Source organism: Chiloscyllium plagiosum, unplaced genomic scaffold (genome assembly GCF_037043375.1).
Source record: "Chiloscyllium plagiosum isolate Xiang-an unplaced genomic scaffold, Cpla_swu_hap1 HiC_scaffold_19, whole genome shotgun sequence".
Classification (NCBI taxonomy): domain Eukaryota; kingdom Metazoa; phylum Chordata; class Chondrichthyes; order Orectolobiformes; family Hemiscylliidae; genus Chiloscyllium; species Chiloscyllium plagiosum.
The window spans coordinates 39,767,919-39,794,337 of NW_028270157.1; the positions used below are offsets into that span (position 1 = coordinate 39,767,919).

Sequence of the window (26,419 nt, forward strand, 5' to 3'; positions counted from 1 at the left end):
CTCAAAAGCACTTTATAATAGACATGCGATGCTGAGGATTGTAGCCCATGATGATTTCTGAGATGCATTTGCAGTGGCAACTTTTGAATTTGTGATGGCCATGTAAGGTAGCAGATTCCCTTTACTGCTTACCCTTACAGAGTGTGGGAGATTATTGAATTTTTCTTGAATGAGTTTGACATATCTCTTGTGGGGTCTGACTCCTCTGAGTTGTGCTGTTATCTGTGTCCAGGCTGGACAGGAGTGATATAATGGTCTTTTGATTCTCTTCTGGAAAGTGAGTGTGTGGTCCTTCTGTGAGTCCATCAAACAGCAAAGAGCCAACATGAATTTTTGCTGATATTGCCTGTGCTTTATGAATGACAGCACAGGATGAAGGGATGCTCTTAGCTTGTAGCAATTGAAGTGCTATTCATCTGGTCTTTAAATATGGCACTAGACGTTTTGAAACCAAAATATCTTGCCAATGGCAAAAACTTCTAGCTTGCTTGCCATACAATTTGCCAAGTACTCATACAACAACTAACTTACTTAGGTAATGAATTGAGAAATGATGTCATCCAACATGCTAACCACCATGCTTTATCTTCAGAAAGGACGATTCCACCCTGCAAAATTATTCTAATCAAATTTAAGCAATAAACAAATTGATAGCTCGATTGAACCAAAAAAAGTACTGTAAAATGCTAATTAACATACGACATATAAGTGGAATTGAAGGTAATATAAAGATTGAGAAATATAGTATGTAGAAAGTATGATGAGCTAAGAAAAGACTAATGGATCATCAGAATGAGAAAGCATCCTGTCTCAACTTTTCTTCACAAAAAAACCAGATCAAAATACACTTCCAAAAACCATTGTATCATCACACTGAGTGATCTATCAACTTTTGGTTCCAATTTATCTGATGCAGATCCTTTGTTTTCAGATTACCTTAGAAATGTTAAAAATGTATCCTAAAAATGAATCGCCCTAATCTTCCCACCGTTGTAGGTATTGGAATGTGGAAAAGTGTAAAGACTACTGCCTGGAATTAAACCTGAAATGGCTCTTAGCAATATTAGCAGACCACTCTGAAAGCAATTTGATCTTGTAAGTGTTTAATTATTGTTAAAACGCCCTAACAATGTTTTGAGCCTTAGTCTATTATACAAAAGCAATGATTTTTCTATTTCAACTCGCACAGTTTAATCTCAACAATTCTTTTTATTTTCCATTTAGGAGATAGTGTTAGTAGTTTTTTTCGGTGCAGAATATATGGTACGATTATGGTCTGCAGGCTGCAGAAGTAAATATATTGGTGTTAAAGGAAGGATTCGGTTTGCCAGGAAACCTATTTCCATTATAGGTGAGGAGTTCCTTGTTTTCTTTCAATCACCTTAACTTTAACAATCTTGTGTATGTTAAAGTCAACTATACTTCATTGAGATAATTGTCAGGCAGAATTTGAGATTCTGTGCAAGTATCTGACTTGGCGACTATGCCAAAATATTTTTAAAAACGGCAACACAGTGTAGCTTTATTATTATATTATAGAATTAGCTTAGATGGATATGGAATAGTTGAATAACATAGAATAAAGTTTTGAATACACTAAATGCTTTCACAGTAATATTATCTTAGTAAAATCAGTAAATCTAAAAGAAGCATGAAACCAGGCCATTCCTGAGTCACAGGCAAATTTGTTAATTGCAACTTCAAGTGCTATGGGAAAATATATAACATGAAATTCTGATGATGTTTTTACAACTCATAAATTAGAATTTTCATTGAGTTTGAAATAATTTAGAAACTGTAGTTGACAGTGGATTGGAATTGTAATTGGAAGATTGATCCAAGGGTTGTTTTGTTTATTTGCCATCAATGTATTAGTATTTTTGGCCATGATCTTGAAAAGATTAACATAATTCCTTTATCATGTCATATTTGAAACTAATCAGCATGCTTGTTTTTTTGACTTGCAGATCTGATTGTAGTGATTGCATCCATTATAGTGCTCAGTGTCGGATCAAATGGTCAGGTGTTTGCCACATCTGCCATCAGGTATTTCTCTGCAGTTTTATAAATTACAATGAACAGACCCAATCTATTTCTAGTCTATTGGACAAATTAGATTCCAAGATTAAGTAGATAGAGAGTGGAGTCCTCACTTTTTTAAAAAATTCATTTATTCATCCACTGGATGAGGGTGTCACTGGCTAGGCAGCACTTATTGCCAATAGACAATAAGTGCAGGAGTAGGCCATTCTGTCCCTCGAGCCTGCACCACCATTCAATATGATCATGGCTGATCATCCTTAATCAGTATCCTGTTCCTGCCTTATCTCCATAACCCTTGATTCCACTATCCTTGAGAGCTCTATCCAATTCTTTCTTAAATGAATCTAGAGACTGGGCCTCCACTGCCCTCTGGGGCAGAGCATTCCACACAACCACCACTCTCTGGGTGAAGAAATTTCTCCTCCTCTCTGTTCTAAATGGTCTACCCCGTATTTTTAAGCTGTGTCCCTCTGGTTCGGCACTCACCCATCAGCGGAAACATGTTTCCTGCCTCCAGACTGTCCAATCCTTTAATAATCTTATATGTCTCAATCAGATCCCCTCTCAGTCTTCTAAACTCAAGGGTATACAAGCCTAGTCGCTCCAGTCTTTGAGCGTAAGGTAGTCCCGCCATTCCAGGAATTGACCTCGTGAACCTATGTTGCACTCCCTCAATAGCCAGAATGTCTTTCCTCAAATTTGGAGACTAGAACTGCACACACTACTCCAGGTGTGGTCTCACCAGGGCCCTGTACAGCTGCAGAAGAACTTCTTTGCTTCTATACTCAATCCCTCTTGTTATGAAGGCCAGCATGCTATTAGCCGCCTTCACTACTTGCTGTACCTGCATGCTTACCTTCATTGACTGGTGTACAAGAACACCCAGATCTCTTTGTACTGCCCCTTTACCTAAATTGATTCCATTTAGGTAGTAATCTGCCTTCCTGTTCTTGCCACCAAAGTGGATAACCATACATTTATCCACATTAAACTGTATCTGCCATGCATCTGACCACTCACCTAACCTGTCCAGGTCACCCTATAATCTCCTAACATCCTTCTCACATTTCACCCTGCCACCCAGCTTAGTATCATCAGCAAATTTGCTAATGTTATTACTAATACCATCTTCTATATCATTAACATATATTGTAAAAAGCTGCGGTCCCAGCACGGATCCCTGAGGTACCCCACTGGTCACTGCCTGCCATTCCGAAATGGAGCCGTTTATCACTACTTTGTTTCCTATCAGCCAACATCCCTAATTTCCCAGAGGGCAGTTAAGTGTTAACCACATTGCCAGACCAGGTAAGGATGACAGTTCCCTTCCCTCAAGGACATTAGTGAACCAGATGGGTTTTTCCAACAATCGACAATGGATGCATGGTCACCGTTAGATTCTTAATTTCAGATATTTACTTAATTCAAATTCCACCATCTGCCATGACAGGATTTGAATCAGAGTCCTCAGAATGTTATCTGGATCTTCAGGATTAACAGTCCAGCGATAATACCACCAAGCCTCCCCCATCCTGCTTGGCTGAGAGCTGTGGTAATATTTGGAATAGTATATATAAAATTATAATGAGGTCCATATCAAGGTTAGGCAGAATTGTAAATTTCTGGAATATTTACAAATAGTTATTGTTTTTGCAATCTAATGTTTGAATAATTATGATCTCCAAATTTGCTAGCTTGTGTTGCTCTTTTTGTATGACTGGTCTTTTAGTGCAGCCTGAGAGGTAAATAAAAATCACTTGAAGCAGTTATATTTAATACAGCATTGATTTATCAAGGCATGGTAAGTTATTATTAAGTAACAACAAAAGAGCATAAGAAATAGAAACAAGAGTAGATCATAGCACTCAGGTTTGTGCAACCATTTAATATAATCGAGGCTAATCTGCTGCTTCATTACACTACCCCCCCCCCCGCCACAACCCTCTATATCCTGACTCCCCAAGAGACTAAACATCTGCCTGTAATTAATAATGGAGCATCCACGTTCCTCTGTGATGGACAATTCTGTACATTCACAACCTTCTAAGTGAAGAAATGTTTCCTATTTTATCTCTATTTCAAGCGAAGGATCATTTATACTGAGACTGTAACTCTTTTTTTCTTTCCCCCTAGATTCCACAAGCAGCCCCAGAGTCTACCATGTTAGAAGAGAAAATGAGGTCTGCAGATGCTGGAGATCAGAGATGGAAATGTGTTGCTGGAGAAGCGCAGCAGGTCAGGCAGCATCTAGGGAACAGGAGAATCGATGTTTCGGGCATTAGCCCTTCTTCAGGAATGAGGAAAGTTTGTCCAGCAGGCTAAGATAAAAGATAGGGAGGAGGGACTTGGGGGAGGGGAGTCGGAAATGTGATAGGTGGAAAAAGGTCAAGGTGAGGGTGATAGGACAGATTGGGGTGGGGGCGGAGAGGTCGGGAAGAAGATTGCAGGTTAGGGAGGCGGTGCTGAATTTGATGGATTTGACTGAGACAGGCTGGGGGAGGGGAAATGAGGAAACTGGTGAAATCCGAGTTCATCCCTTGTGGTTGGAGGGTTCCTAGCCGGAAGATGAGGCGTTCTTCCTCCAACCGTCGTTTCGCTGTGGTCTGACGATGGAGGAGTCCAAAGACCTGCATATCCTTGGTGGAGTGGGAGGGGGAATTGAAATGTTGAGCTACAGGGTGGTTGGGTTGGTTGGTCCGGGTGTCCCAGAGGTGTTCTCTGAAACGCTCCGCAAGTAGGCGGCCTGTCTCCCCAATATAGACTAGGCCACATCGGGTACAGTTTAAGAGCGGAGGATCCGGAGGGACGTCTGTTGCTGGAGGCTTCGGATTTGTTGTAGGTACTGGTTGTCCTGGTTGGGTCCAAGTTTTGTTGGTCGGAACGTAGTCCGGAGTCCGTGCGGGATAAGTCGGTTCCGTAGGCAGGTGCTGAGGAAGGAGATGTGGCTGTGGTAGCGAGTCTGTTTGAAAATGTGGCTGAAGAGCTTCTGAGCAGAGGAGATGACCTGGGGGGTGCAGTGAGAGAGGGACTCACTGAAACCTTTGTAGAGGGAGAAAGAGAGCTTCTTCAAGGAAGGCATCCTTGTAAGAGGATTCGCAGTAGGTTGAAATCTTTGTTTAAGAGCGGAGGATCCGGAGGCCGATGTGGCCTCGTCTATATTGGGGAGACAGGCCGCCTACTTGCGGAGCGTTTCAGAGAACACCTCTGGGACACCCGGACCAACCAACCCAACCACCCTGAAGCTCAACATTTCAATTCCCCCTCCCACTCCACCAAGGATATGCATGTCTTTGGACTCCTCCATCGTCAGACCACAGCGAAACGACGGTTGGAGGAAGAACGCCTCATCTTCCGGCTAGGAACCCTCCAACCACAAGGGATGAACTCGGATTTCACCAGTTTCCTCATTTCCCCTCCCCCCAGCCTGTCTCAGTCAAATCCATCAAATTCAGCACCGCCTCCCTAACCTGCAATCTTCTTCCCGACCTCTCCGCCCCCACCCCAGTCTGACCTATCACCCTCACCTTGACCTTTTTCCACCTATCACATTTCTGACGCCCCTCCCCCAAGTCCCTCCTCCCTATCTTTTATCTTAGCCTGCTGGACAAACTTTCCTCATTCCTGAAGAAGGGCTAATGCCCGAAACGTCGATTCTCCTGTTCCCTAGATGCTGCCTGACCTGCTGCGCTTCTCCAGCAACACATTTCCATCTCTACCATGTTAGACCCCTTCAAAATCTTGTATGTTTGAATGAGATGACTCATTCTTCAAAACTCCAATTTATTCAGCCTGTCATCACAGTAGAACCCTCTTATTCCAGAAACTAGGCTAGTAATTTCAATGTAAATACATTATTCTTTAAATTTGGAGACACATTAAGTAACCAAATTCTATATAAGGCTTCCCTATTCTTGTGTTTTAGCCCCTTTTTGTAATAAAAACTAACATGCCAATTATCTTCATATTTTATTCGTGTACTTGCAACAAAGACCAAACCGGGATGGACTTTAGTATAGTTTAGTATAGTTTTAAACCATCAGATGTTTAACGTAAAAATGCAACTTTTAAAATGTTTAGGTTTGTGTTTTGTAGTATTGATGTTATTTTGTATTTTCAGGGGTATTCGATTCCTTCAGATCTTACGGATGCTGCATGTGGATCGACAGGGTGGCACTTGGAGACTTTTAGGCTCTGTCGTTTTCATTCATCGTCAGGTTAGCTATATCTTTAACTGTTCAGGTCAGGCTCTGATTCTATAATTATACCCAACAGCTTTTCTAACAGTAGGCCTGAGTAGATAAAGTTGCTGTGACTTACTTGCAAGGTTCACCTAAGAGGAGGTGAGGCCATTAAATAACGTTTTTGTTTTTATTAATTTTCCTTGTGCAAATGAACGCTGCTGAATCCATTAGAAAAAGATATAACTGGGGTTCCTGTCCTCAATCAGGAGGCGATCCGAAAATGCTTCCCTCACAATCTACATAATTATTCAAAGATGTGCAGGTTTGGTGGATTGGCCATGCTAAATTGCTCATGGATGTGCTGGCTAGGAAGCTTAGCCATGGTATATACAGGAACAGAGGTAGGGTGAGGGTGAGGGGGTGGGGGTGGGTTGGGCCTGGTAGGGATATTCTTCAGACTTTGGTGTGGATTTGATGGGCTGAATGGCCTGCTTCTACACTGTAGAGGTTTTATGATTCTATGAATGCTGAAGTACACTTCTTTATGATGATGTTTTACTCAGGAAATGAATACACAGCCTGGAGGCTGAAGAATAACATGGCTTGCATTGAAAAGTTTGCATGAAGTCTTAAAGCCATGAAAAAAGTAACATTTGTGTAGTAAGAAAGAAATTCAATGTGGACCAGGAAAGTAGTGGACAGGATATTAAAAGAAGTGTAATATTGAATCAAAATTATAGCAAAATTAAAAACTAATACATCATTCCTATGTTATTGTAACTGAAGTATGTATGAAATTCATCATTTTAGTCCTTCGTTGAGAACCTGAATCGTATAAGGTTCCATTCTAAATTCCATTGGGTTGAATTTAGATATGTTTGTGAGGTGGCTTGATAGCTTTGGGCATGTTGGAGAAACTAGTTCTGAAGTTAGGCATTTTGTAAAGGAGATTTTTCTGGACTTAGTACAAATTTAACTCTTCTTAGTAGAATTGTGACCTGAAGGTTGTTGCCCACATATGGCTGCTACTGACTTTTAAGATCAATCTCAACATGTGGTTCTGTATTCTTTCCCTCTTTGCAGCTGACGTGCGTGAGGACAGGGTATCCCACCAACATAGTATATTTGCCCAAACGATGGAAATAGCTACTTGTAGATCAAAAACATATTATGGATAGGCAGTCTGACAAGATGAGAGATTTGAGAATGAATATCCGATTATTAACTTTCTTCCATACTGTAAAGACTGTCTTTTGTTTTTTTGTATTTTTAATTGTAGACTGAAATGGAAAAAAAAACATTCTAAAGCTTACGGATTACTTCATTCTTTTGAAAGAAAGTAACCTGATATTCATTGCAGGTATTGTTTACACAGCTGCTGGTTCAAGCAGTAGTATGAAAAGATGCAGATGAGCTGGAGGCAAGGGGTGTACAAATGGAGGTTTAAAAAGCAACAAGAAACTGGTTGGATTATGGACAAGTGACCAGTTATCAATGACAGGCCTTCTGCCCGTCAACAACTGTGATTGGTTCTCAAGTAGCTAAATAGCTTGAGGCTCTGATCAAGAGAGGGAATAGCAGTCAGATCTCTACTCTCTGTTCTCTGCAGCAAAATCCACTTTAAGTATGAAGAAGACTAGTTTTCAGCAGTTCCTTCAACAATTGCTATACGTTATGACTTCTAATTAAATAAATCAAAATCTTTTTATAAATGAGAGTTAGTCATCTGGTACCTTGTGTAAACCAGTGAAATCATCTGGAGAAGGACAATGGCGAAGCAGATACTATGAACAGTGATTACTGAACTGCTTTCCCAGTTACTTTCCCAGTTATTTCTGTCCATTACACCCATATTTATTTTGTGGTCTGTGTATATGTAAGGGGAACATACACAGGATTGGAGTTTTAATCAGTCAGTTTTTATGCCAATGGTTCATAATTGTTTACCTGTAGCTTGAATCTATTTGCTTGTAATAAATCAGTGCATTGAGTATAGGAGTTGGACGCTGCCTGACCTCCTGCGCTTTTCCAGCAACACATTTTCAGCTCAATCTCCAGCATCTGCAGTCCTCACTTTCTCCTATAAGAGTTGGGAGGTCATGTTGCAGCTGTACAGGACATTGTTTGGGTCACTTTTGGAATACTGTGTTCAATTCTAGTCTCCCTGCTATAGGAAGAATGTTGTGAAACTTGAAAGGGTTCAGAAAAGATTCACATGTATGTTGCCAGGGTTGGTGGGTTTGAGCTATAGGGAGAGGTTGAATAGGCTGGGGCTGTTTTTTCCTGGAGTGTTGGAGGCTGACGGGTGGCCTTATGAAGATTTATAAAATCATGAGGGGTGGGGTGGGGGAGTCCAGAACTGAAGGGCATAAGTTTAAGGTGAGAGGGGAAAGATTTAAAGGGATCCGAGGGAGCAACTTTTTCATGCAGAGGGTGGTGGGTGTATGGAATGAACTGCCAGAGGAAGTGGTAGTAGAATTATAACATTGGAAAGTCATGTGGATGGGTATATGAATAGGAAGGGTTAGAGGGATATGGGCCAAATGCTGGCTAATGGAACTGGATTAATTTAGGATATCTGGTCGGCATGAGCGAGTTGAACCAAAAGGTCTGTTTTCAAGCTGTACAGCCGCAAGACTCTATGACTCTAAATAATAATTCTTCTTAAGTACAGAAACTTGATCTGTGCTTTCTACTAATTTTGAGTCTGAAAGTCTGTAAACTGAGGATGGAATTCTGTATACTTTAAAGAATGTCTTTAAATTTTGTGATAACTTTGGGCATGGCACGGGCATTGATTTTTCAACCCCTACTCCAGTGAGAGATAGCAATACTTCCCTGTTGGCTTTCTCAATTTAAGTTGATTTGAATGTGTGCATATAGAGTTTAAGGCTTTCTCCTGTCAGGCTATAATTATTTCATTTTAGCATGTTTCATGGAAGGTTTCTCAGTGAACCCTAGTAAGTTTTCTCACTCTATTCTCCACTGCTTGCCTTATTAGTTATGCATAATACCTCGATAGCTCCAGGCTAGTGCTACCTTTTGCTCAGCAATGGTAGAAATACTTACCACTATTCAAACCTCCCAGAATTCCTAATGCTAGTGCCATTCTTAAAGCTGTGCATCAAGTCAAGTGCTATCAGTCTTTCACGTTGCTTGTAGTGGGAGGGCATGCAAGTGGCGTAGCTGACATTTCATTGCAAATATAAGCTCAAATTCATGAAAATATTGCTATTTAACATCACCTGTCTGATTGACAATCATTATAACTGCGGTAAAAAGAACCAAGCTACATAAGTTATCCTTCCTTTGTGTTATGTTACCTTAGAACCATGTGTAAGGGAGTGCAGCAGTTTCCTCAAAGCCCAGCATAACTGAATACCATCTTATTGTTCAATGTTTGAGCATTACATACTGGAAGTGTTTCCAGTGGTTGAAAGCATTCACTGTTTTAAGCAACTCCAAAAGTGAAGGAAAAACAATGAAAAGCTGAATCTGCTTCTGGGAACACTCGGGGACTGCCTGCTTTTGATCATTGAACAATATTGCACTCAGTTCACATCTATTGGAACTGTGTCAATTAAGTCCAGTCTGACTTGTTGCATCAATTACTTCAATGTTCTATTATGCTGAAGGTAATGTTTCTCCTGTTCTAAGTCTTTGGGGGGAAGACAATGTCCACCAGATCCCCACTTTTCCTGTTCCGTGCACAGCGCACAAGCATTATGCAGCACATGCTGTATGGACTGAACTCTAAAGCCTGATCTTTCACGCTGTCCCCGCCCCCCCCCCCCCCCCCCCCCCCCCACCACCAAACCAGTCCAAACATTGAAGACCCTATTTTCTGTTCCATTATGGCCCCAGTGAACAGAATTGTATCTACTAGTAGAAAGTGAGAATTGTAGATGCTGGAGATCAGAGTTGAAATGTGTGGTGCGGGAAAAGCACAGCTAGTCAGGCAGCATCCGAGGATCAGGAGAATAGACGTTTCAGGTATAGATCCTTCATCATGAATGAGGTTTGTAGGCCAAGGCAGCTGAGAGATAAATAGGAGGGGAGTGGGACTGGGGGTAAGGTCGTGGGGAATGCGATAAGTAGATAAAGGTGGAGGTAATGATAGGTCAGCGAGGAAGATGGGAAGGAAGATGGACAGGTAGGACCGTTCAAGAGAGTACTGCCGAGTTGGAAGGTTGGGACTCTGATTAGGTGGGGGGAAGGGAAATGGGGAGACTGGTGAAATCCACATTGATCCTATCTGGTTGGCGGGTCCTAAGGTGGGAAAATGAAGTGTTCTTCCTCCAGTCATTGGATGGTTAGGGTTTGGTGATGGAGGAGGCCAGGATGTGCATGTCCTTGGTGGTAGTCCCTACATTGGGGAGACAGAACACCACCTTGCAGATGGTTTCAGAGAACATCTCTGGAACACTCGTACTGATCAAATGCACTATCCCGTGGTGGAACACTTTAACTCCCCCTTCCATTCCACCAAGGACATGCAGGTCCTGGGCCTCCCTTTATCGCCCAACCCTAACCACCTGACGCCTGGAGGAAGAACGCCTCCTCATCTACCTTTGATCCCATGTGGTTGGAGGGTCCCATGTGCATTTCACTAGTTTCCCCATTTTCCCATTTCTCCCCCTATCCCAACTCAGCACTGCTGTCTTGTACAGTCCTACCTGTCCATCTTCCTTCCCACCCATCGCTCCACCCTTCTCTCCGACCTATCACTTTCACCCCACCTTCATCTACCTATCGCATTCCCAGCTACCTTCTCCTATCCCTCCACCATTTACCTCTCAGCCTCCTTGGCCTACAAGGCTCATTCTTGATGAAGTGCTTATGCCTGAAACGTCGATTCTCCTGCTCCTTGGATGCTACCTGAATTTGAATTAGAATCCTTACTGTGTGCACACCATTCCCCTACATTTACCCCTGACTCATGCACCTAACCTATACATCCCTGGACACTATGGGCAATTTACCATGGCCACTTTACCTAACCTGCACATCTTTGGGTTGTGGGAGGAAACCGGAGCACCTGCACGAAACCCACGCAGACAAGGGGAGAATGTGCAAACTCCAAACAGACAGTTGCACAAGTCTGGGAATTGAACCCGCTCCCTGGTGCTGTTAGGCAGCAGAGCTAACGACTGTGCCACAGTGCCACCCCAGCTGACTGGCTGTACTTTTCCAGCACCACACTCTTCGACTCTGCATTGTCCCTACACTTGGCCATCAGTCTAGGGATTACTTTAGTGGAATCATCACTCATGGTAGCAGAGGGTAGCCCTTATGTCTTGCTCACTATCCCTCTAAGGTATCTAGCCCTTAAAATGCAGCAGGATCATGAGAATTCTCAAAGACATGGGCAGTTCCCAGGATACCTGGTTCAGGCCTCTAAGACATGATACTTATGATCACAGATGATTTATACATTGAAATGGAATCATTTTCAGTTGAAGTCTGTTGCATCATGATATGGTGCTCTCAATGCAATAAGTGTACAATTTATAGCACCTTGCACATGGGGAAGCCAGCTGTCTTGATAAAGACAAATGTTTGAGCTGCAGCACCAATGTTATTGTGGGGATATAAGGTCAAGCAATGTGATCTCGCACAAATTGCATCAGAAGTAGTATTAATGCACTTTTGTATCAAGGGAGTGAAATCCACATAGGTGCCCACTGGATCCTTGGAAGAGCTTATTGAATAAACATTTGGCACACCTGTCATCTTATTGGCCACTGAGCTAGAATGGCCATCTCATGCCCACAGGTCCCAATCATTGGAACAGTTCTGCGATGGTGTTCTGGGACTTGTGCAGTCCTCATTGTCACTGTATCACCTTCACCCGGAAGAAATGACCTTGAGTATGGTACACGTGGGCCTCCTGCACTTCATCTGCATCCTAAGGGGATCTTCTACTGCAGCCTTTTGATCATGAGGCTGGTGGCACATCTGTTCCCCCTCAATTTCTCTGTACCTTTGTAGTGTCACAGAAAGAGAGACAATAATAATGTCAGGCTTCCAATGAACTTGCATGGGAAATATCAGAAGCAGAACAGGTCCTTGGTAACATGAGCAGCTTTTACATCTCATGGTTTAGCATAGTCTCTGTACAGTGAAACATGGAATACTCTGACAAAGAATTATCAAGGAATGCATTTAGATGTTGCTTTGACATCGACCTTATTTTGATCAATGCAGTACAAAACATATTGTGCATATGCAGTAGGAGATTTTTAATTGCTGTTTGATTACTGGTACCTTGCACCCCTGCCACCACAACATCCAAGAAAGGCTGCATTACGTTGGCAAATACTTAGAGTTCAAGGTGAGGAATAAAATTCTGTGCCCTTGTGCGGTCCAAAGATCTTGGATTGTGCCACTTTTTAAAAAAAAAAATCACCTATGATTGTCATCTGAATGAAACAGAAGTAATGTTCAGTCTGTGATGATGAACAGTCAAGATTATTTGTAACCAAATTTGTATCCTCGTAGTTGGACACTTTATGCATTTTACATCTGAAGGATAGGCTCTGGCTGCTCATAGACTATGTCCTAATATTTGAAAACTGTTTTCCAAGATGGATGCCTGGTCGAACATGTGGCAAACTGCAGCCACCAGGTACCCAAACTGACTTGTGTTGCAAACGCTCGCTGTCAATTCAACATGTGAGAGAATAGAAAAGTATATGTCAGTGAGGGGAGATTGGGTATTAATGTCCATGCAAACAAGCCTCTCACTGCTCAATAGCAAAATTCCCATCTTGCCATTCAAAATTGGGTTGCATAATCAGACAATTTTTTTTCTCTACTTCAAGAATCTAATTTCTGACAAACTTGCCATATTTTTCCAACTGACTTGCACTTGCCCACGTTTATCATACACTGAGAAAATTCTGCCTGTAATTTCTAACACCGACTGCTTGCTTTTGAATAATCAAAAGGCATTTTTTATCATTGCATTGCTGCACTGGAAAGTCTATGCTCAGTGCCAAGGAATATCAAAGACTATGACCACCTTGGCATTTGAAATATGTAACTTTGACATATACCTTGAAACCTTCTTTTCAAACCATTAAATAGGTCATCACTTTTATCAGTTCACTTGTGGAATCTACCTTGTTGCAACTTATGGCCATTGTCATAGTTGTAGTGGAAGCTCTGATTTCTATGATTCCTTTTGTTCAAAGGCTATGAAAGCTTGACAGCAGTTCATCCATTTGTTATCCAGTAGTTCAGTGGAATTGCCTGGTAGGTGGTGACTGGGCTGATTCCCCATAATACCAGTGTTTGCGGCCACGTACAGAAACAATTTACTTTAGCACAAGCTTTTGAGCGAACAAGATGTACTTTAGCACCAGGCAGACCATTTCTAATAGACTATTGAAACTTTAATCAAGTAGAGGAAAGCTACAAAAAGTATAATGACACCAACAGCCAAAAGAAATAATTGAGCACCTTGTCTGAATTTGTTTCATAATTTCTTAGGTAGCATGTTAGGCCTCCAATGGGTGGAATTTTCGGGGAAAGTAAGGCAAAATATGAAAATCAGACTGTTAAAGCTAATGAAGACTTCTGATACTTTTTTCTCAAGGGTTTAAATGGCGAGTTCTGAATCTTGCTGTGAGCAGTGATTTACATTTTATTTCCTTGCATTTACAATCCCTCCTTAGCTAATCTCACCTCATTTCTATGCAACTACCAATTCTCCTTTCCTTCCATGAGAAACTGGATGGCACCAAATTTCAATATGAAAGTCAGAGCAGCAGCTGCAGTTTGCCATCACTACCTTTCTGCACCTTCAAACAATTACATCTTCACCACAGTTTTGCTGCATTCTTCATGGAGAGCCATCCTTTTTCACTCTTCAGCAATGCAAGTGGGCATCATCAAATCAGCTTCACTGCAACATCCGATTATTTTTGGACCAATATCTCTCTACTTCTGTCATTCAGGATTTCACTTTGGAACGCAGGGACACCTGTGACTTGCATACTTCTGCCAGGTCACTTTGCCCATGGGAGCGCACAAGTATCTTTTGCGCATACACAAGATATGTCTTATGCCTCTTTGCTTCATTCTTAGTGCTCACTCAGTTTGCACTTACAGGCAGTCTCAAGGTTGTAAATGGGTTCCATTCTTTCGTAAATTGATTTGTACGCAAGTTGGAACACAATGCAGATCCAAATAACATAGCCGTTTGTAAGAACAGGAAATGTTTGTATGTTAGATCTTCAAAATTACACCCCTGTATGGGATAGCATTCACAGGTACAGGCATTGGTAAATCATGATCCCCTTGCACTTGGAAGCTGCCAGCCTCAGTAGCAAGCATTGCACAGAGGGAGAAGCAGGCAAGAATTATGTTGATGTAAGGATTGTAGATGAATTCCAATGAGATTGCTTTGCTTTGTAATTTTTTTTCATCTGTTCTTAGTTACAATATTACCTTCATGAAATATGACCAATATTTCATGGAGATGTCATTATATATGCTTTAATGGACTAATGATTTTCTACCTTAATATTTAGATGAATAGTTAAATATGTTAAAAGTCACATTTAATTAAGTAGGACATTTCAACTGACAAGATTGCTGCTTTGTTTGTTTAACCCTAAAAAGATTATGGGACAAAATAACTGGAGCAATTGAACTCAGAAAATGTTGATTACTCACAGCTGTTATTTTAGAAATAGCAACAGTGGCTCTGTTCAGTTGACTTTAAATGAAAGATGTAAGGGTCAAGTTATTCCAACTACAATTGGAAAAACCCTGCAGAAGCACATTTGCGCATGTGTTGGCTCATTTGTTTTAAAATAGTAAGCTTAACTTCTTAAAGTGAACTTTTGTAAAATACTGTCACTCCAGAAACTCATTTTAAAGATCTGGATTTGAAAAGATTAAAATACTACAATAAAAAGATTACTAACAAAATATTTGAATAGTAGGTTAAAGCTAGATTTTCTCCTTTGTCTGCATTACTTCGTTCCTAGCTCAAATATATTATGCCCAAACATTATAGCCAGGAACCATAAGCGTGTAGGGAAATGCGTTAAGAGAAAAAACTTAGAGGCTTTCCATCTTATAGTCAAAACATTCAGAATAAGGAGAGAGAGGATGGATGTAAAACATGGTGGGGTAGCATTATTAAGAGGTGATGAAATGAGGATAGTTTGAAAATCTGAAAGCTGTGCTGGCAACCAGTTTTAGCTGCATCAAATTGAGAAACTTTTCGAACTGGTTGTTGATACCAATGGTATCACTATGGAATCTGTATTACTGCAAAACAATAAGATTGAGATTAATTAGTCCATCAGGTACTTTTCAAAGAAACTGACCACGTTAGCAAAAATATTCAGCAATTGAGACGTAGACAGTCTACATCATCTTGAAATATACTTCACCAACAATGTGAAATAAATTGTTATTTATATGGACAAACCTTTGTCTTCAAAACTCATCAAATATTCAGGGCACAGACTTACAGTTGTTATACTGGCGCTTAATTCTCTAATTGCATAATTTTAAAATTGTCTGATAAAGGAAATGTTATATTAGGCACTTTATTGACAGCACATATGAAAGACACTGACTGCTGTGGTGCTCATGAACTTATGTAAAATAAGGTTGCTGTGTAACTCATTGTATATTCAGTACATTACTACTGTTAATCTGATATAGAAATTCGATCATTTTTGGTGGACAATGAAAATGTCTTCTAAAGATACATTATACTCCCCCCATAGAAAATGAAAATGTAAGGTGTGTGACTCAACTATAGTTTAGTAAAATTTTGCGTTTGGATTTTGAAGTCTTGGCATGTGGGACAAACACAGAAAGCTTCAGAAACTCATCAAGTCTGGCAGCATCTGTGAAGAAAAATAAAGTTAACAGTTCAAGTCTGGTAATTACTCTTCAGAATTGAAAGGTTGGAAAATGGGTTTTTCAAATGCTTCTGATTAAAGGAAGTAGGGGAGTAAAAGGGCAGATGGTGCAGAGGCCCAGTTCAAAAGATCAAGGCTTTCTTAATAGTGATGCAAGAGAACAAGATGGAAAATTTATGTAAATTTAAAGAGTGACATCCTTTCTAAACCCCAATTGCCCTTCTGAAGAGCATCTGAAAGAATGCTTAGTATTTTCTTGCCTGTGCAAGCTGTATTGGCAAAGATCCCGGAGGCATCTGCAATTGTATCTGGTGACATCCATCTTTTTTTGTGCACTAGAATGTCAGGTCAACAGCTGCCTGAACATTACACAACTTATCCTTTTATGTTTGTCCTCAGGAACTAAGACTTATTGGCATAAAACTTTTTTTGGGCAAAATGTGTCTACAGAAACAAATCCTTGCTCTTTACGTGCCATGTGCGGGTTTGTTTCTGTGTATGGTTTGGTTTATTTAGTGAGATACAAACTAATATTTTAATATAGCAATAAAGGAGTGTTAACTTGTTTTGCATAGTCATTGGGTAAGTTTTGTTTGTAGTAAGTCAATAATTTTGTGTTCAGTAAAGAAGGCTGAATGGATCTTTTTATTTTATATCTAATAGCATACTGGCCCAATCGGGAAGTGGGTAAAACAATTACATTTATTTTGTGACTCCTAGAGAATTGGAATACAAAAGATAGTGCACCCATCCGATCATAACTGATCGCAAAGCAGGATTTAGCCCATTCCTTCAGCTGAACATACAACCTTTCTGGCAAGTTGATCAAGGGTACACTTCTGACAGTGTGTGCCTGCTCTTATTGACCATAATGGTTTGTTGTAGAAAGAAAGCATTAGTGACCATTCACATGTCAAAGCAACAGGTAATTGAGGGGGCTCTCAGTCTGACTGCTTGCATCTCTTCTGCAGCAAGTTCCATGCTTAAAACTCCATGAAGAGGGATCACTCAGTGCCCACAGTTAGACTTAAGGCATTCTGTGACCAATGAGCTCTAATGGACCTTTGGAGTTTGTCATACCACCAGTTAAGATTCAACCTGCATTTTCTAAATTTGTAAGGTTAGAAGGTTTAAAAACTGCTGCTGACCAAGGATAGATAATCCAGCTGATTTTTCAACAAATATTCCCTGTTGTGATAAGAGTAATGTATCAAAATAGAGTCTTTCTCTTTGTGCAGTTGCTGATGAAATCTTATCACCTCTAAAATATAATTTAAAGTGAGTTATGATGTACAAGCTTAAAAATTGTACAGTAATATTTAATCTGAAATCAGGTAATGCCTTAATGCAATGTTTGTTTTTGCAGGAACTCATAACAACACTGTACATCGGTTTTCTGGGTCTGATCTTCTCCTCCTATTTTGTATATTTGGCTGAGAAAGATGCAGTTGATGAAAAGGGAAAGACTGGGTTTGGTAGTTATGCTGATGCCTTGTGGTGGGGTGTGGTGAGTTCCTTTGTATTTGACCCTATGCTCTCAATGACATTTTCATCCGAGTATGAATTTGTTAAACTTGCTTCATTATGAACTTTAGGACTGCTATTTTTCTGTATACATTTAAAATCGCCAAACTCTACAGGACACATTCTTGAATTGATAATTAACAAAATAATCAATTTTCTACTTTGTCGTGCTGCTGCTCATTTTGCTGCAGTGCTGTAAAGATAACAAAGCAGCAGTGGACATCCTGGCAAACAGTGAAGAGTATGTTCATAATTGGATGCTTTTCTTGATTTGAAGAAATTCTAGATTGGCTGACCCCCAACAGCCAATGTCATTGCTTCTATTTTTATGACTAAATTAAACCAAGGCACATAAGGTTCTTCTGTTGATGTCATGGAGTTCCAAAATAGAGATGAGGAAGTGATCCTGGAGACCTCCCTGCAGCAGAATTTTTTTTAAAAAACGTTAAACGTAGTTTTGTATTACATTGTTGTAATTATAATAAACTTCGATTAAAAAGCACTCCCGCAGACTTGCTTCACCTTTTCATCATTCAAGATGTAAACATAGCTTAAGAAGTTCATGTTATAACAAAATAGCGATCAAACTTATGAGTTCTTATAGGTATTTACATAGGATTAGGAAATACTTTGATCTACGCATTTTATCTGTTAGCAATGATTTGTACTCTTGTTCCCTATCCATTCAACTGTATCCAGAAATCAACAAAAATATTAAACATAGTGACAATCTATAAATTTCTTCTAAAGTTATAATTTAAAACAGATTGGATACTACATTTTGTAATTTCACTGATTTTTTTTTCCTCTTAGGTCACAGTTACAACAATTGGATACGGTGACAAAGTTCCACAGACGTGGATTGGGAAGACAATAGCATCTTGCTTCTCTGTCTTTGCTATATCTTTCTTTGCACTTCCAGCAGTAAGTAAACATTGCTGTTTGCCTTTGAACATTAAGGATTAAATGGGTTATATCTTCTGCATGGGCTGGATATATATCAGAACTCCCCTTATTGGAAGCTTCTAATTTCGCAGTATAACATGACATGATTTATCATAAGACCATAAGACATAGGAGTGGAAGTAAGGCCATTCGGCTCATCGAGTCCACTCCGCCATTCAATCATGGCTGATGCGCATTTCAGCTCCACTTACCAGCGTTCTCCCCGTAGCCCTTAATTCCTCTAGACACCAAGAATCTATCAATCTCGGCCTTGAAGACATTTAGCGTCCCGGCTTCCACTGCACTCCGAGGCAATGAATTCCACAGGCCCACCACTCTCTGGCTGAAGAAATGTCTCCGCATTTCTGTTCTGAAATGACTCCCTCTAATTCTAAGGCTGTGTCCACGGGTCCTAGTCTCCTCGTCTAACTGAAACAATTTCCTAGCATCCACCTTTTCCAAGCCATGTATTATTTTGTACGTCTCTATTAAGTCTCCCCTTAATCTTCTAAACTCCAACGAATACAATCCCAGTATCCTCAGCTGTTCCTCGTATGTTAGACCTGTCATTCCAGGGATCATCCGTGTGAATCTCCGCTGGACACGTTCCAGTGCCAGTATGTCTTTCCTGAGGTGTGGGGACCAAAACTGGACACAGTACTCCAAATGGGGCCTAACCAGAGCTTTATAAAGTCTTAGTAGTACATCTCTGCTTTTATATTCCAACCCTCTTGAGATAAGAGACAACATTGCATTCGCTTTCTTAATCACGGACTCAACCTGCATGTTTACCTTTAGAGAATCCTCGACTAGCACTCCCAGATCCCTTTGTGCTTTGGCTTTATTAATTTTCTCACCATTTAGAAAGTAGTCTATGCTTTTATTCTTTTTGCCAAAGTGCAAGACCTCGCACTTGCTCACGTTAAATTCCATCAGCCATTTCCTGGACCACTCTCCCAACCTGTCTAGATCCTTCTGTAGCCTCCCACTTCCTCAGTACTACCTGCCTGTCCACCTAACTTCGTATCATCGGCAAACTTCGCTAGAATGCCCCCGGTTCCCTCATCCAAATCATTAATATATAATGCGAACAGCTGTGGCCCCAGCACCGAACCCTGCGGGACACCGCTTGTCACCGGCTGCCATTCTGAAAAAGAACCTTTTATCCCAACTCTCTGCCTTCTGTTAGACAGCCAATCCTCAATCCATCCCAGCAGCTCACCTCGAACACCATGGGCCCTCACCTTGCTCAGCAGCCTCCCGTGTGGCACCTTATCAAAGGCCTTTTGAAAGTCTAGATAGACCACATCCACTGGGTTTCCCTGGTCTAACCTACTTGTTACCTCTTCAAAAAATTCCAACAGGTTTGTCAGGCATGACCTCCCTTTACTAAATCCATGTTGACTTGTTCTAATCAGATTCTGCTCTTCCAAGAATTTAGAAACCTCATCCTTAATGATGGATTCTAGAATTTTACCAACAACCGAGGTTAAGCTGATTGGCCTATAATTTTCCATCTTTTGCCTTGATCCTTTCTTGAACAAGGGGGTTACAACAGCCATCTTCCAATCATCCGGGACCTTTCCTGACTCCAGTGACTCTTGAAAGATCTCAACCAATGCCTCTGCTATTTCCTCAGCCACCTCTCTCAGAACTCTAGGGTGTATCCCATCGGGGCCAGGAGATTTATCAATTTTAAGACTTTTTAACTTTTCTAGCACTATCTCTTTCGTAATGGCAACCATACTCAACTCAGCCCCGTGACACCCTTTAAATTTTGGGATATTACTCATGTCTTCCACTGTGAATACTGACGCAAAGTACTTGTTAAGTTCTCCTGCTATTTCCTTATCTCCCATCACTAGGCTTCCTGCATCAGTTTGAAGTGGCCCAATGTCTACTTTTGCCTGTCATTTGTTTCTTATGTACTGAAAGAAACTTTTACTATTATTTCTAATATTACTGGCTAGCCTACCTTCATATTTGATCCTCTCCTTTCTTATTACACTCTTTGTTATCCTCTGTTTGTTTTTGTATCCTTCCCAATCTTCTGATTTCCCACTGTTCTTAGCCACTTTATAGGATCTCTCTTTTTCTTTAATACATTTCCTGACTTCCTTTGTCAGCCAAGGTTGTCTAATCCCTCCCCGGTTAATCTTTCTTTTCTTGGGAATGAACCTCTGTGCAGTGTCCTCAATTATACCTACAAACTTCTGCCAATTTTGCTCTACTGTCTTCCCGGTTAGCCTCTGCTTCCAGTCTATTTTAGTCAGTTCCTCTCTCATGCCCTCATAATTACCTTTATTCAACTGTAACACCATTACATCCGATTTTGCCTTCTCCCTTTCAAACTCCAGACTGAACTCTATCATATTATGGTCGCTACTTCCTAAGGGTTCCCTTACTTTAAGATCTTTTATAGAGTCTGGTTCATTGCAAAGCACTAGGTCCAGAATAGCCTGCTCTCTTGTGGGCTCCATGACAAGCTGTTCCAAAAAGCCATCCTGTAAGCATTCCATGAATTCCCTTTCTTTAGATCCACTAACAACATTATTTACCCAGTCCACCTGCATATTGAAGTCTCCCATGATCAATGTAACCTTGCCTTTCTGACATGCCTTCTCTATTTCCCGGTACATGTTGCGTCCCTGGTCCTGACCACTGTTAGTAGGTCTATACACAACTCCTCTTATCAAAGTCAGTAAGGACAAGGGAGCAGCTTGGAAAAAGTAGTTGACTAGAAAATATATTTTAAAGATCAAAGAAATGATGTCAAATCAACTTTAAGTTGAATGAAGTTCATTGGCTTTAAATGCTGGTCAGTTTGGACAGGTCTTTTTTAAAATGGAGCTAAATGGATCGAAATAAGACTAGTTGGAGTAAATACTAACTGACATTATTAAATGACAAATTTATGGGATTGTGTGATCTGTGTTCCACCAGAGACAAAAAGAATTAAAGCCAAGGTTATATTTGCAATAGTTACTAGAATCTGATCAATAGCTACTTATGTAGATCAGAATGGTAAATTATATTTTTGCAAAACAATGTATGATTAGTGTAATTTGTCTTGTTAAAGATATGCTTATGCTATGTGGTCTTGTGGAAGTCCTGCAGGGTGAGATGCCAGGTCGGTAGGCTGCCAGAGTATAGGTGTCATTAATTACTACGATCATGAAATCATTGTCTATGCAGTTACGTAGTCAAACGGTCCCGAAATATTAGAGACCTGGGGCGTTTCTTCCTTGACCAGCTGTGGAGATGTGTCAGTGATGTGTTCACCAGGTTATGCTCCTAAACATAATCTAGATAGAGAACTCACTGAGATGAAACTTACTGAGTAGGTGGAGAGTGCAGGTGAAAGCTTTGTCTAAAAGGGTTCAGTGACTTCCTCCTCTGAGGGAGCAGTGGAGCTAAGGGTTTTTGTGTTTGAGGTTCCCTGTCTGTTACCAATGACTGCATAAGAGAAAAGATGGAAGTGGTTGAGGAAGAGGGCTAAAGGTTTGTGGAAGTTAAGGTTGACTTAACTTTTGTGGTAATTGGAAAGCAGCGCACACAATGAAGCTCACTGATTTGATTGCCCATTGAGGACTCCCTGCTTCCACATGAGTTGTCATTCTCTTCTCTGGCCAGGTAGAGACCTTTCCCCACATATGAGATGTGGAGCCTCAAGCCTACCACTTCCTACTATTTCTGTATATCCTGGCCCAAATATGGAAACATTTCTCCTGCAATGGGTCAAAACGAGATACTGAGTAGCACCATATATGAAGAGCATTTCTGACTTGGAGCATCTTTTGTGGCGTGCAGCTGGGCATTAAATTAAAATGCCAGCAGCGTTGACACCAGAAGTTTCTCGCAGCAGGCAAAAAAAGGCTTATGCCCGAAACGTCGATTCTCCAGTTCCCTGGATGCTGCCTGACCTGCTGCGCTTTTCCAGCAACACATTTTCAGCAAAAAACTCTCCAGCCAAGGGATTCCATGAGAATAGTGTCATCCAGTTTGGATACATAAGTAATGAGGTGAATGTTAAGTTCACCTTACATTTAATGTCTAGGGTGACATTGACAAATCAAACTTTTAGAAAGTTGCAGAGTTGGAGCAGACAACATGGCTAGAGTACATAATATGAAGTCACCCACAAGTGCTGCGCAATCATCCTTTGATGAAAAATCCATCTGCTTGTATTGATGGTTCAAGTGGATATAAAATACTTTATGAAATGTGCGAAATAAAAAGCAGGACATTCCTAACGTTTAAACAAAAATTCTACTCTCCCCTTCAATTATTTTTATCATCACACCAAATGTGTGCACTTATCAACTAAAGAAGTCTATTCAATCATATTCTTGAAAGCCTCTATCAGATCACACTTTCATCATGCCAACTCTGCTGGAAAAGTCACAATTTTTTTAAGTCTCACTTCATAATTTTGCTGGATGAGCATGCCAGCTCACTCCCCTGTCTGAGCTGCTCTTCATGATAAAGGTTGCTGCCACCATCCATTTCAAATGTAAAAAAACTATAGGACTTGCTTGGTCCAGTGCTGTAAAGGAAATCCACTTCCTGGTCGAAGTAAAGTCTCTTGTGGCTAACAAGATAAAGTTTATTAGCAACTGGTTACCTGTTACATTGATGTGACAGACATCGCCACAGATTTTGAGGAGGATAAGATGTATTTTTTTTCCCCCCTTTTGAGATCCTATGCTGTTCTGATGCAATTTCAGTTTGTATTATCCTAATGAGCTGCTCAGTATTCACTCTTCAGACCCTTTTAGACACATTGAAAACTAATTTCAATGTAGGTCACTGCTTTATATCTCCATTTTATTCTGCAAAACTTTTTGATGACTTTATATATTTTGTTGTAGTCTTGCTATGTTTATTTAACTATACCCACCAAAGTGGTGTCACTTGCAAGTTTTGGTATAGTATACCCCATCCTGATTTCAAATGATTTTTGAAAATAGTGTACAGCAGCACCTCTGATCTCAGTGGAACACCAGTTTTCACCCTTGCTAGTCAAAATGATATCTTTAACCTCTACATCTGTTCTCCATTTGGTAGCCAGTTTATGATCCAGTTTACTCACTGTTTCCAGACATGACATGCTCCAAACTTATTCATGAGTTTAGTAAGTGGTATGATATCCAAAACCACTTGAGAGTTCATTTACATTACATGCACTACATTACCTTCTGTTACTTCAAATCATCCAATGAAGTTGGTCAAGCATGATCCTCCCTTTGGGAATCCATTCTTTATATTTTTTTGTCCATTAATGCTTTGCTATCACATTTTTGACTAAGCATTTCAGACTTCTTCCTCCCATTATTGAAGAATTTGTTTTATAGATCCCTAAATTTGTTCTGCCTCAACTTTTGAATGGGAAATAAAACTTGCATTTATGTAGTGCCTTTTCCCTCTACATTCCTTTATTCTTCCATAGTTAAGGTAATATTGTACTGGAATAGATCTGATATTGGAGGTTGGTTGCATGGTTCACAAAAGAAATTTAATAAAATGTTCAAATAATATTGCTTTCAAGTACAATGACATGCTTTAATGAAATGTTCAATTTTAAGGGTATACTGGGATCTGGATTTGCTCTCAAAGTCCAACAGAAACAACGTCAGAAACATTTCAGTCGGCAGATACCAGCTGCTGCCTCCCTCATTCAGGTATGCATTGCAAATGTGATGTAAAAAGACAATTGTCATTATGAGCCATAAGAAAATTGAAATAGGGTATGATATTGTCTTGCAATTGATAATTCATGTTGCTTAGGTATCTGCTGCTTTTTCTCTGTATATCTCACTAAATATTATTTTCCCTCATCAAATGGTAGAGAAAAAATTCCAGTGGTTATTTTCTCCCATTTACTTCAATCGTACAATCGGAAAGCATTTTTAGCTTTTCATTATAGGCTGCAGAAGTGTATACGTTGAAACTTTGAGATTATTTAGCAAATGAAACATTTAAAATGTGTGACTAAATATATTGTATTCTTAAATTTGGCATTTTTAACCTTTTTAATATCCTGTAATGTCAGAAAAATGATACTAACCGCTCTTCGTATCCAGATTAAAATGTGTGCAATGTTAAGCCAATTTTGCTAAAAACAACAGAAAACCTTTTCTTCAAATGTTTGAAAAGTAAGTTTATATTCTATTTCTTTCCCAATTCTTTAAATGGGAATATCTGCCTATACACTATCATGAGGAATATTACAAAAATGCTGCTATTACAGCTGTATCTAAATTAAAGCCAGTAGTGTTTAGTGGAGGGTTTTCAAACTTATGCCTTTCAAGCCTCCCATCCTAGAATTCTCAATTCTGGATTTTCCTTGTTTAAATTTTCTGGTTCTAGAGGTTTTGAACCCAGACATTGATTTTAGTGTATGTTGCTGCACTTTACATTAATCCTAAACCTGGATAGCAAAATATGTTGTTATCTCAGCAACTTGAGATAAGCAAATTTACACAGATTTTAAACTTTCGCAATTTTATTGAGGCTTTTTCCCCATTCATTTGTTATAACTTAGGCAAAAGATCATAAATGATGAAAAATCACTGTCTGCATTGTTTATCTTGTATCCTTGGACATCCAGTACCACCTCACTCCATCTCTCTCAACTCTTTTACTGTCGCAAAATTATTCGATTCTTTATCCAACATTCAGTTGTGGAAGTGCAGAAATCCCTTCCATCTAATTTCTAAGAAAACTGAAGCTATTATTTTACAGACTGACCTCCAAATACTGTTCCAAAGTTACTGATACCACTCCCTGGCAATTATTTGAAACTAAGCTAGAGACTTTGTTTGCAAAACCTTCCATGACTCTGCTCGCGCTCTTTTTTTTTTCCCTGCTGCCCACTCCCACGCCATTTTCTCCAGCTCCTTCACCCTCCTAGATATCTGTACTCCTCTCATCCTGGCTTTTTGTTCGTTCCCAATTGCCTGGGATTCAAGCTCATAAATTCCCTTTTTGCACCTCTCTACCTCATTAAATTTGATTTGATTTTGATTTATTACTGTCATATGTACCAATATACAGTGAAAAGTATTGTTTTGCATGCTATGCAGACAAATCGTGCTTTAACTACATTCTGGTAATAGAACGGAATGTAGAATATAGTGTTACAGCATTGGAGAAAGTCCAAAGAAAGATCGACTCTAATATATGAGAGATACACCCATAACTCTGATAACAGAGAGGAAGAAGCTGTTCTTGAATCTGTTGGTATGTGTTTTCTAACGTTTGTGTCTTCTGTCCTTTGGAAGAGGGTATAACTGGGGTGGGAGGGGTCTTTGATTATGTTGGCTGCTTTCCCGCGACAGTGGGAAGTATAGACCGAATCAGTGGAAGGAAGGCTGGTTTTTGTGATGGATCAGGCTGCATTTAGAATTCTGTAATTTCTCGTGGTCTTGGTTACAGCAGTTGCCATATCAAACTGATGCATCTATAAAAATTGATAAGAGTCATTGTGGATATGCCAGATTTCCTCTGCCTTCTGAGGATGTTGAGGTGTTGATGTGGTCTTTTGATTGTAGCATCGAAATGGATGGACCATAAGACCAGGAGACACAGGAGCAGAAATTAGATCATTTAGCCCATCAAGTCTGCTCTGCCATTTAATCATTGCTGAGATGTTTCTTAATCCCATTCTCCTGATCTCTCCCTGTAATCCATTCTCAAGAACCTATCTATCTCAGTCTTAAGTATACTCAATGACCTGTCCTTCACAGCCTTCTGTGGCAATGAATTCCATAGATTCACCACTCTCTGGCTAAAGAAGTTTCTCCTTATCCCTTTCTGAAAGGTCTTCCCTTTACT

The 26,419-nt window shown here is 40.1% G+C and overlaps 1 protein-coding gene across 1 annotated transcript in view; it reads left to right on the plus strand.

Annotated features, from left to right (window-relative positions):
- The window catches only part of kcnq1.2 (potassium voltage-gated channel, KQT-like subfamily, member 1.2), a 599,569-nt gene that overhangs the window by 49,359 nt on the left and 523,791 nt on the right, over positions 1-26,419 (plus strand). The window contains exons 3-8 of the mRNA XM_043709474.2: positions 1,225-1,351; positions 1,968-2,046; positions 6,161-6,257; positions 17,481-17,621; positions 18,452-18,562; positions 24,169-24,264. Coding sequence (XP_043565409.2) covers positions 1,225-1,351; positions 1,968-2,046; positions 6,161-6,257; positions 17,481-17,621; positions 18,452-18,562; positions 24,169-24,264 — 651 coding nt within the window. The remainder of the gene's footprint in view (positions 1-1,224; positions 1,352-1,967; positions 2,047-6,160; positions 6,258-17,480; positions 17,622-18,451; positions 18,563-24,168; positions 24,265-26,419) is intronic.